The 11896-nt window shown below is 58.6% G+C and overlaps 1 protein-coding gene across 1 annotated transcript in view; it reads left to right on the top strand.

Moving 5' to 3' along the window:
- Positions 1-2102: 2102 nt before the first annotated feature.
- Positions 2103-11896, top strand: part of GRIK3 (glutamate ionotropic receptor kainate type subunit 3) — a 222254-nt gene continuing 212460 nt past the window's right edge. Inside the window, exon 1 of the mRNA XM_041737767.1 lies at positions 2103-2217. Within this exon, the coding sequence (XP_041593701.1) occupies positions 2103-2217 (115 nt within the window). The remainder of the gene's footprint in view (positions 2218-11896) is intronic.

Below are 11896 nucleotides of genomic sequence, written 5' to 3'. Positions count from 1 at the left end.
CTCCTTGCTGGGACCCACCTGGGCCCATTACTCTCTATCAAGAGGTGGCAGCTGCTGCCTCTCTGGCTCTGGTCTGCATGTCCTTCCCCCTGGTCTCTTGGGCAACATTTTCCAGTGGCTGCTTGGGAAACCAGCCGCTCCTGCTCCGGGGTGAGGAAGGCCCAAGTCGGACAGAGACGGTGCCCAGTAGCCTCTCTTGGCTGTCCGGTGCCGGAGGACGGCCTCAAGACCGCACACCTCTTCCCTTTCTCAGAAGAGCCCGGGAAATCCTCCTCCCACCGCCACAGCTGCCTCCCCCGCAAGGTGGGAGGGAGTCCCCTTCCAATTGGCAGGATTGGCCACGCTGCAATGTTCACATCTTCACACAAAGCCCACGTCCCCTACTTCCAGAACGGAAGGGAAGGGAAAGAAAAGACGGGGCAAATTAACAGCCGGGGTAGGGCTGGACTGATAGTCTATTTGTAAGAAAATTAAAGATTTGCTTTTCAGATGTTGGGGGCCATGCTCTTACCAGACAGCTGGCAAATGGGAGAGATTGGGAATGATGGAATAGATCAAATTATTTAAATGAGAAAAATAAATCCACACACAGCCTAGCCGCTGCCCGGTGACAGATCCGTTTATTTATCTACTGTATCGGGCGGGCGCTTTGTCTCTGTCAAAAAGGTCATTAAACTCGCCTAAGTGCGTAATTCCCAGCCTCCTGCTCCAGATTCGCTCCACAGCCCTTTCTTTCCCTCGACACCCAGCGCCACTTGAAAAAAAAAATTTATTATTGCTAATAAACAAGGTTCCCCCCCCCTTTTTTTAACCCTTTCTAGCTTGCTCCCCTCCTCTCCGCCCCCCCACCCGTGGGTCTTGCTGCCTCCCACGGCAATGACATGACCACTGCCGGTGTCTCTGCGTCCTTCTCAGGAGGCAAGGGGAAGGGGGCTAGCGCCTCCTGCACGGTTGGGGGAACGCGAGGATGGGAAGTCCCAGGTGCATCTCAGATGCCCTCCGGACTTCAGGATTTGGCCTCGGAAACCGCGGGGGCTGCAGGGCGCTGGCAAGTGCCACCTTCCACCGCAGAGGGTCCGCGGGCCAGGCCCGCCCCTAGCCGACCCCGCAGCATCCCCAGCCCAGCGCGGCGGACACTTCTGTTTGAATTCGGTCTCCCCGGAGCCCCAGCCCCAGCTCGGAGGGCGGGTGCTCGGAGGGCGGGTTCGGTGGGGCCGCGGCCCCGGCGTGCGCTCCCGCCGCCGTCCAGCCTGCGCCCGCTGCGTGGGAGCGGGAAGGCGAGGCTCCGCAGACGGCGGGCTGCGCGTCCCTGCGCTCGGCGGGCGCGTCTCCTCCAGCTGGTCGGGCCGCCAGGCTGTCGCCGTCGCCGGCTCGCGGTGCCAGCTCTGTCGCTGCACGCCCGGCTCCCCGGCTCCGTGCCCTCGCAGTTGTAGGGACTGGCTGGGGGGCGGCGGGGCGGATGGGGACAGCTGGGAGGCAGGGGGGCGTCCTCGCTCTCCGGGGTCCCCCTGAGAACCGGGCCCGGGGTCCCCGTCCCCGCCACCCCCCGCCCCCTGCGCAGGTGTGAGCGCGCGAGTGTGCGCCTCGGCGGGCGTGAGTGTGAAGTGCGTGTGTGCGCGGGGGAGTGCGCGGAGGGAGCGCGGGCGGCGGGAGGCAGGGCGCGGGGAGGGGGCTGGGAGGGAGTGTGTGCGCGCGTGCAACTCCACTCCGGGGCTTTGTGCGAGCCCGGGCGGTAGCCTTGGCGGCGGCTGGAGGAGGAGCGGCCGGAGAGACGCGTGCAGCCCGCCCGCCAGCGCCCGGCAGCCGGGGCAGGTGGCAGCCCGCGCGGGAGCCGAGCCCGAGCGCAGTCCGAGCGGAGCCCGGGAGCCTCGCGCGCTCGCGGGCGGCCCGTGGGCGGCAGCCGGGCGGGGCGGGCTCGGCGGGGCGGCCCCCCAGTAAGATGTGCGCGGCGCCGCGGGGCGCCCCCCACTCGCAGCGGCGCTCGGGAGCCGGGCAGCTGGGCCAGGCGGCGCCTCGGGGGCTGCTGCGCGCCCGCGCCTAGAGCTGCCGCCCCGGGGAGCCCGCCACGGCCGCGCCCCGGGCACGCTCGGCGGCGCCCAACGATGACCGCTCCCTGGCGGCGCCCCCGGAGTCTGGTTTGGGAATACTGGGCCGGGCTCCTCGTGTGCGCCTTCTGGATCCCGGACTCGCGCGGGATGCCCCACGTCATCCGGATCGGTAAGGGCTCCCCGGAGCCGGGGTCTCGCTGCGCCCGGGCGGCGGCGGGGATGGAGCTGGGTGGGGTGGGGGCGCCGAGGAACGCGATCCCAAGAGGGTTTATTCCTCCCCCGACCTCTCTCCAGGCTGCCAGGGGCTGGGGGGGGGGGCGCAGGTGACCACCGGGAGGTCGTTCTGGGGAGGACAAAGTTGCAAAGCCGGGGTCACGGGCCTCACTTAGTGGGGAGACGGCGGCGGGCGAGGGGCCCTTGACGCGCTCGCGGGAGGCCAGAGCTGATGGAGAGCAGCGGAGCGTTCCAGCCCCGGCCCGGGCGCGGGCGCATCTCCCATCTCCCACCTCCCGGCGACTGCCAGCCTGCGCGGCCGCCCCGAGTTCTGGGACCCGGCTTCTCCGCGCCGCGGGAACCCTGGGGAAGGCGCCAACTTCTCTTCCCTCCTGGCTCCCCGCAGGCCCCTCTCCTGCGCCGGGGACACCGCTCCAGCGGCCGGGACGCGGGGGCCGCTGCGCAGGATGGAGAGCGGGGGGGCTTTGGGTCTTCTCTCCCGGCGTGGAGGGGGAGGCCTGCGGACCGGCGACCTGGGACCTGGGGCAGAGAAGGGGCAGCCCCAGGTGGGTCTGTCTGGGTGAGAGGGGGGAAGGGAGCGGGTTTTAAAGTTAGCCGAAATCCCTCCGCAGCTGGCGGCGGCTGGCGGGGCTGCGCGCAGGCTTTCTGGGGTTGGCATCTCGGCTCCAGCCGCCGCCGCCGGAGACTCTTACTCCGGGCTTTAACTTTGTTGTGGCCGCCCCAGGCGCCCTGCAGGCAGCGCTCCCGGCGATGCGGGGGGGTGGGGGGGGCTCGGGGTGCAGGCCCGGCCTGGCCACGCGGGAGCTCGGCCCCGCAGGCCCCGCGCCCGCCTCCAGGCCGGAGACCTGGGCCGCCTGGGTTCGCGAGGCGCCGCCGCCAGCAGCCGGCACAAGGCAGCCAGAGCTCTGCTGAGCCGGAGCCACCGTCCTTCGTTGTGGCTCTTCTCCAGGCACCGACTGCTAGAGGGTGAGGGGGTGCGGGGAACCTAGGTCGGGTTTTCCTAGGAGGCGGTCAGGAATCTGGGGGTGGGGGGGTCTGTCTCTGAGGCTCACTCTTGGATCCCACAATGTCTTGAACTATAAACAATCCGGATGGGGGTAGAGCGCAGCCCTTAGCGCTGTTGTCCACGCTGGGGTCTTTCAGTCCATTCCTGGGACCCCCAGCAACTCACATCAGAAGGCAGAGGAGTCCGGGAGTGAGGGGCTCTGGGGACATCCCCCACGGTCCCGCTTAACCCTTTGCAGCCAGGGCTGCTCTTGGCAAGCCAGAAACCTCTTCTATCTCGGCTCTTTTGCCGGCCCCAGTTCCCCGGTTTGGTCACCCATCCAGGGGCAGGTGGTCCCTTAGTAGTGGACCAGCACTTCTTTTATCTCCTCCTTCCTTATTTCCTTGGTTTTTCAGGGGCCTACATGGTAGGGTGCCCTTGGGAGAAAGGAGGGGAGACCTAAAAGGTGCTATGTGCCCATCCCACGCATTGCAGGTTCCTCTTCCATGGTTCTTCCCCCTGCATGGGTGGGGGCGGTGGGGAGCTGGGTACACTCCTAGCCCAGCCTCAGGGATGGAGGTCTTTGGGGGCCCTGGAAGTCAGGAGCAGATGAGGACAGCCCCAGAAGGATGAGCGAAGGAGGGGCAGGATGATGTATCCTTACCTGCCCCCTCTTGCTATGGAATTGGCTTGCACTGGGGGCTCCTCACCGCTCTGAGGGGAAGCCCCAGCCTGCCTGCCCTTTCTTGGGTTCAGCTTGTAATAATGCAATTAAGGATGGCAAAGCCCTCCTCTCTTCTAATCTTCTTCGTATTAAGCCCCAGGATTAATTAGCGTGTCGGCCCAAGCCATTTATATCTGAGAGCCCTGCCCCATTTGATTCCCAGCCCGAGGACTGGGGTGCTGTGCGGATGCCAAACGTGACCGCCGGAGCTGTGCCAGCTTGGACGGAGGATGAGAAGGCTCTGAGGCCTCTGGGCTTCTCTGGAGCTTCCTGGGGAGCTGAACTTCCATCCTTCTGAGCCCAGGCTGGAGCCTTAGCTGGAGCCAGGGAACCACAGTGGACATCATGGGAGCGTGTGCACAAGTGCGCACGTACACACACACACACACACACACACACACAATCCTATGCCGAAACCCAGACACACCGCCTTGGCTGTGTCCGACACCATCTCCCTTTTCTGATCCACCCGTGGGTTTCCAGGGCTCTGACCGGGGCCGCGGGAATTGAGGTCCTGGAAATTGGGCTTTGGAGTGTGCTGGGTGTTTCTGGTTCCCGGGATGGGCTCCCGTTGTGCCTGGAACCGAGTCTTGTAGCAGCAGGCATCCCCAAGCACCAGCCTGGGAGAGGGTTTTCTTGCAGGTGTCTGAGGGGCTCTCTGGGCCAGAGAGCAGCGTACCCGCCCCTTTCTTTGTGCCTTTTTTTGGGGGCTGAAATTTCCTCTTAGACAAGGAGATGGATAGCTCAGCAGTGTGACAGAGTGTTCAAACAATCCATCTTGAATAGATGAATTGCATTGCTCTGTCTTTTTGTAATTGTGTCTATCAGAGGGAGAGGTCAAGGCATTGATTGCTTGGATGGTTTGCAAGTAACAAAGGAGAGTGAGGGAGAGAGCGAGGGAGAGAGAGTAATTGGATTGTAGTCTGCGGGAAAAAATGATCATTGATTATTTTATATGAATATGTGGAAGATGTATCTGCGTGTGATTATCAAGTGTTGCTCATTGAAGGTTTTCAAGGCATATTGTTCAGCGTTTTATTATTACTGTTATCATCGTTATTATTGTGGAGACAGATTCTGGTCTTAACTCATGGAAAGCCGTTTAATGCAGGGGTCCCCTCAGCCAGATGGGCTTCAGTGATCTCATGTGGACCTGGCTGCATGACCTAGAAGCTGAAGTGCAGGGGCCCAAGGCCGGGAGCTAGGAAGCCTGGGTTTCCTGCTCCGTCATCTTCCCGCTTACTGAGCCATTTCGGTCAAATCACACTGTTGCCCCTTCTCCCAGTTTCCCCACCTGTGAACTGTTGGGTTGGCTGCGATGGTTTGGGATATTCCGTGGCTCCAGAGTATGTCCGAGTGCAGTGCTGTCCGTGTCATCGTGGGTTTCACGGTTCCACGAGGCTCCCTCGTACTACGAGGCTAGCTTGGAACTTGAAAAGGGAACCAGACAGTGGTGGCGGCAGCTGGGGAGCTCTAGTGGCTGGTGATGATCTCTAGCCAGCCAGGGGGAGGTTTGGAGCCAAATGACTGCAGAGACATAAAGCAGGTGTATGTGGTGGGGGTGGGGGTGGCAGGGAAGGGCTGGCTCCATTCGGGACTCTCAGAGCATCTACAGACAGAGCAGAACAGGGCAGATCAGAGGAGCTTCAAGGCCCCGAGCCTGGAATGGGGGGCCCAGCGGGCAAGGGCAGCAGTCCGTCCCTGAGGAATGAGAGCCCCTCCCCCAGAGTGCCCCAACCAGCCCCGTCTGTCCGTCCAATCTTTTGCCATCAGTTCACCCAAACGGTCCTAACATTCATCTCCCGAGTTTGGGAGCCGCGTGTAAAACAATGAAGAATTTCTTACCGTGACTGGTGATGCGCTGAGACATTGCCGCCTAGTAGGAGCAGACAGGAGCTGAATGAAGATCAATAGGGTTTTCCCCCCTGGAAGTAAATAGCTTCAGACAAGACCTGGGAGTGGCCCCAGGGGCCTTGGAAGGCATTAACTTGAGGAATTTCTGCCTCCACTTCCCAGCCCAGCCGCTCCTGTCAGTCTGGGCTTGCCTCCTCCTCAAGCTGGAGTTTAATTTCTACTTGATGCTTGCCTCGCACTGCGCTAAGCAGTCATTTGACATCAAGATGATCTGGGGTTTTTTAGAGGTGGTTTCTGCAGGGTGAGCCCGCCACTGTGTCCTGACTGGGCTCTTCCAAGGTCACTTGCATCCCCCTGTTGCTGGCGCGACAGCTGACTTCAGAAGTCCAGCCCGCTGTGCTATTTTGAAAGGGCTTTGAGGGGCAACCCTGCAGTCCCCCACCCCTTCGAGAATGCAAGGCTGCTTAGCTGCTTTGAGGATCCTTTCTGGGGCCCATGAGCCCCCCTGAACTCCCGTATTCCCACAGCCACTTGGTGTCCCTGCTCTAGGAAATGGAGCCCCCTCAGGGGTCAGGGAGAGGAAGCACAGGTTCCCTTGTGGACATTAGAAGTCTCCCTCCTCCTCCGGGGGCAGGGGCACGAGGCCATCCACATACAGGGGAGGTGGCGGAGGCTGCTTAGGGTGGGTGCCCTTTTCGGAGGAGACTTGGTTGTACTCAGCAGCTGGGTTTGCTTCTGATCTGCTGAGGCCCAGCTTCCTCCATCCTGTTACAGACAGCTGCCCTGCCTCCTGTGGCTTCAGCCTGAGCCCCACCTTGTTTGCCCTGGACCCTCCAGAGGGACTGCAGAGAGGCGAGAGCCGGTGCTCCATTTGGCTGGGCAACGGCGGCAGCAGCGGAAGAGAGCCTGGAGCCCTCCAGGCCCTGCCCAGCAGCAAGGAGGACCGAAGTTCCAGGAGCAGGGTTCGTCCGCCTGATGCTGGTGTGATGCGGCTGGGGCACCGGATGGTGGATGGATGGATGGATGGATGGATGGAAGGAAGGAAGGATGGATGGGCCCGGGGCCTGGTGCAGACAGCATCCCGGGCTCCTTCACTGCAATAGCTCCTCTGCCAGATGCCGATTCCCCGACAGCAGCACCAGGGGGCAGTGTGCCTGTGTTGAGGCATTGGTGTCTCCTGCCTGGGACCCCACCTGGGGCTGGAGCGACGTCAGCATCACGCACAGCAACATGGACGCCACCAGGGCCGTCATTTAAGGAGCACTTAGCAGGTGCCAGGTACCCCGGGGCTCCAGACGCCCAACTAACAATGTGGGTGAATAGTAAGTGCTCAATAAATGCAGCTGCCACATTCCCCCTCCCCCCCAAATCTTCTTCAGGCTTCGCCACCCCGTGGGCGTTATTTCCATTTTGCACAGAAGGAAAGTAAGCTTGTCAAAGTCACTTGGCCAGGATCACACGGCCAGTGTGGGAGATGCAGGATAGGAACCCCTGTCCGCCCGACTCCTGGTCCTGTGTGTTTGACTGTCCGTGTGGTTGGAAGGTGGGAAAGCACCGGTTTGCAGGGGCGCTGGGTGGAGCACCCCCACTGCATGGCTCCGGGGGGCTGTGTGTGGCCTCCTCGGGCTGGGCCCTGTGGGGCCTGGTGCTGGAGACGGCTGTGTGGGTTCCGCGACATTTAACCCTGCCAGTGCTAGTTTGCAGAGTCACACTGTCCGTGCTGATGGGCCGCGTGGCCGATGTGCTTCCTCTAGAGGAAAGGGTGCGTGGTCTTTCTCACCCCTCCCGCCAACACTCGTGCTTCCAATGACTACATCCCACCTTGTCCGGGCTTCTGGACTCTGACCAACGCTCCAGTTCAACCTGAGATAAAGGATGGACTTTCCCTTGGGGATGGCTAGTCCCCCAATAGGAATCTCTCTGTACGGGATCCCTGGGTGGCGCAGCGGTTCGGCGCCTGCCTTTGGCCCAGGGCGCGATCCTGGAGACCCGGGATCGAATCCCACATCGGGCTCCCGGTGCATGGAGCCTGCTTCTCCCTCTGCCTGTGTCTCTGCCTCTCTCTCTCTCTCTGTGACTATCATAAATAAATAATAATAATAAAAAAATTATAAAAAAAAAAAGGAATCTCTCTGTTCTGGGGACTCCAGCCTCCACATCCCCCTGGCAGCCACCAGGCAGTCCTCAAAGACCTCGATTCAGAGCCTTGAGGAAAAGGCCCCGTGTCTGTGTCTCCCCCTCATCTCCATCACCAGCCAGTGACCTGGCAAGAGCAGGTGGTTGGTGAATTGCTCTTCGATCTTCCTTTTCCCTCACCTCCCTTTCCCCTCCCCAGTCCCATCCCCGCCCTCTTCCAACATCCTTTCCAGGCTAATAGGTTTTATGATCATCTTACTCTTAAGCAAGAGTCACATTCCGACCTTCTAAATAGAGCCTGTCCTGCCGGGAGTTGAGACCGGTGGACAGTAGGAGGGTAAGGCCCACTGACACCGGGCTCTGGAAACTTGCTGTCCCACACATGCTGTGGGTCTGGTGTGGGGGCCTGAGTGCCAGAGCTGCCCAGGCCACCCTTCCGCCAGGCCACCTCTATGAGAGCCAAGACAAATTCACATTTACGCCTCTTGTCCACCATGTTCCTTCTTCTGGGGGACGCGGGGAGACTGGGATGAGGGTGGCTGCTGGGCACGGAGCCGTTCTAGTGGGGGCAACTGCATCACTGGGAGCCCCTAGAGAGGTGACACATTTGGGACAAGCACAATCAGAGCGGTCACGTTATCTTCTGAGGCCTCGATTTCCCCATCTGTAAAATGGGGATGATACCTCCCAACCTGCCTCCCAGAGTCAGAGGGCTGTGACTTCTTTTCAGAAAAGCTTAAGCACCGTCCGAAGATCATCATTTCCTCCCAGTGCCGTTCAGGGAGTCTGGCAGCAGCACAGGGCCGGGTTAGTGGGGAGGTGAGGGAGGCGGCTAGGGGGCTGAATGGAGACATCACTGTCTACGCTTCCTCAACTTTGTCCCCTGAGTGGCCTGAACGTGGGGCCGGGGCCAACGCCTGTGTTTGCTCCTGGAGTCACCTCCATCTTCTGCTTCTCTCTGTGTCCCAGAGACAAGACCCTGTGCCAGAGTGGGAGTGAGGCACGGCCCGAGGGGTTGGGTTTGAGGACCACAGGTCATTCTGATTTTGTTTTTCCTAGCCCTTGGCCACATTTTATAGCATCAAGGCCCAGAGCAACTTGAACCCACCTTACCTTGTTTTATTTCCTTTGGAGTGATGTCCAGGGTTCCCACTGCCTCTTACCCTGAGCCTGGTGCTCCCCTTCCCCCAGACGTCACTGTCCCACGTCCCCACCCCTCGCTGTGCCTTGTTTACTCAGGCTGACTGACCTTAGCTCTGGTTATGCCTGTGGCTGTGCCGAGGGCTTTCTCTAGCGCCTGTGTGTCCTGCCTCCCCCGTTGGACAAGGAGGTGGCCCAGAGGGCGTAAGGGTACCTCCCCCGCCATCACCACCAAGAAGCAGAATGAGCTTTTGGGGCGTCAGATACTGTATTTCATTGGTTCTGAGATGGACTTTCCCCCTCTGCCCTCTCACATCTCTGAAATCGGTGTGTCTCCTGTATCATAACGGGGGTTACTTACAGGATTTTTTTTTCCTCTCTCGGCACCTCAAAATATCATGGCGTGTCTGGGGTTTGTTGAAATGTGGTGGATCTGAGTTAGATTGTGAATCTGACTATGGCTGTGCCTTGGGACGCTGGGCAAGGCGCTTTACCCCGGAGCCTCTGCTTCCTCGTTTTTAAGATAGAAACCTTACTGTCAAGCAGAACCATAATCGGATGTTTTTGACCTGCAAAAAATTTCATATGGCCGAGCCTTACTGATTCATCTTCCCAGAGTTAGTGTGGGTATTAAAGAAGATAAAGTCTATAAAGCTCTTCGCACAGTACCTGATGTTTAATAAATGTTGGGAGAGAAAGGATCCCCCAAAGGTGGAGGCCACGTCTCTGCCATCAGACTATGAGCTCTGAGGCTGTCTGCTTCTTATGTGCCCTCTGCCTTCTGCCGACCCTGGTGCTCAGCAGTCCGTGCAGCTCAATACGTGGCATTTACCCATTGCCCACACACCCGTGTCCCCCATACGGGAGATAGTAGGGTTGCCTGTGACAGTTACCCACCACGTTAGGGAGACAGAAGGGTGCCTTTTAGGATGCTTCTGTATGTTAGCTCCCAGACTCCTCCTGGCCTGCTATTTTTCACATACCTGCCGCCTATGGTGTGCCGGTTCTTCCCTATATTTGCAACGTTTGGGTTGAAATGCATTTTGCATATATTCGGAAGCCGAGAAGAGTGGTGGGATGCTCTTTAGGAATTGATCCGGGGAGTCCTCCTCGGTCCTTCTTGGATGTAGAGTTCGATCTTGCGTCTTGAGCAGACCACTGCAGCCCAGAGAGGGTCTGCGGCTGGAGGCTGGGCCCCCAGGGGATAGACACTGCTGGCTCTGCTGGGAGACATCAGGTAATGAGGCCACGGCAAGAGCCGGGGAGGAGAGAGTCCCCATGGTGATCATACAGATCGGAGATAATGAGATGGAGTGAGATCCGGGGGGAGTGGCAGCTCCGACTCCGACTCCAAATCCTTTGGTGCCATGCTGAATGGTGGTTAAGGAAGGCAGGGGAAAAAAGGGAGCGAGAAGGAGCGAAGATTCTAGTTTGTGTGAAGAGGGTTCCAATCCATAGGAGACAATTAAGCCTTGCGCTGTTAAAGGGACTGATGCAGACAGGCTGCTGATGGAAGGGCGTTTATAGAGTTCTCAGAACAACTGCAGGGATGAGCTCTTTAAATATGGGAACGAGGGAGACTTGTGCAAAGCCTTCCTGCATCTGCTTTGCAGAACTGGAATACGATATTCCAAAAAGCCTGCCCAATTGGGCGGAAAAGCAGGAGCGGGGAGCCAAGGACTTCCCAGGGCTCCGTGCATCGCATTTCCTGTCTGTGGTGGAGAATCACAGACTCTAGGCTGAAAAGGACCCCAGGGGTCAGTCTAGGCCTCTGGTTCTCAAACATCAGCATGCATCAAAATCACCTGGAGTGCTCCTTAAAATACAGACCACTGGGTCCCCCCTGCAGAGCTTCTGATTCTGTAGGTTTCCGGGCGAGGCCTGGGATTTTGCATTTTTTCACAGGTCCCCAGATAATGCTGATGCTGCTCATCTGGGGACTACTTTGTGAAGACCACTGGTCTAAGTCACTGGAGGGATCTCCTCCCCTCCTTACAGGTGGATATCGGGTCTCTGATTGAATACCATCTGAGATAGGAAGCTCATTACTCTGGACCCTCTTTTGTGCTTTCCTGCAAATGTTTTGGCTTATTCCAACCTTTGTTGCATGTTTTCCGCTAAAATTTGCCTCACCGAAGTTTTGATGAAGGCCATAGAACCTGGAGGTTGAGAGCACAGGTTCTGAGATCCATGTGTCTGAGTTTAAACCCTCTCCTGCCCCAGGCTCTAACACTTTGGGTAGGTCACTTAACTTCTTAGCCTTAGATTTCCTCACCTGTAAAATGGGAATAACAATAGCTTTGACCTCATGGGATCATTGTGAGGATTAATATGCCCTAGCATTGTGGATAATTCCACAGGCTCTGGAACCTGCTGGCCTGAGTTCAAAGCCTGCCTCCATCACTTCCCACCCATGGGATCTTGGGCAAATTAATCTCTCATAGTAATAGTACTGATAGTACCTGCCTCACAGGGTTGTTAGGAGGATTTGAATGAGTGAATGCATATACAGTGTTTAGACCACAGCCGTGGGAAGCACTCAACAGATGGTATCTATTATGCTTACGTTGGATCACCATGCCCACTGATTCTGGTCTGGATTTGCTTCCTAGGGCAACCCTACAGAAACATAAAGGCATTTTTCCAAATTGAATTTCTCCAAGTTAAAGATGGTCAGTTCTTAAGAAAAAAAAAGATGCTCCGCTCTTGCCCCATGGTGTTGAGAGCTAACCACCGTGCTGCCTGTGAGTTGCACCCAGTAAGCGCACCACTTCC

The sequence above is a fragment of the Vulpes lagopus genome, chromosome 23 (assembly GCF_018345385.1).
Source record: "Vulpes lagopus strain Blue_001 chromosome 23, ASM1834538v1, whole genome shotgun sequence".
NCBI lineage: Eukaryota > Metazoa > Chordata > Mammalia > Carnivora > Canidae > Vulpes > Vulpes lagopus.
This window is presented reverse-complemented; position numbering and strand designations above follow the sequence as displayed.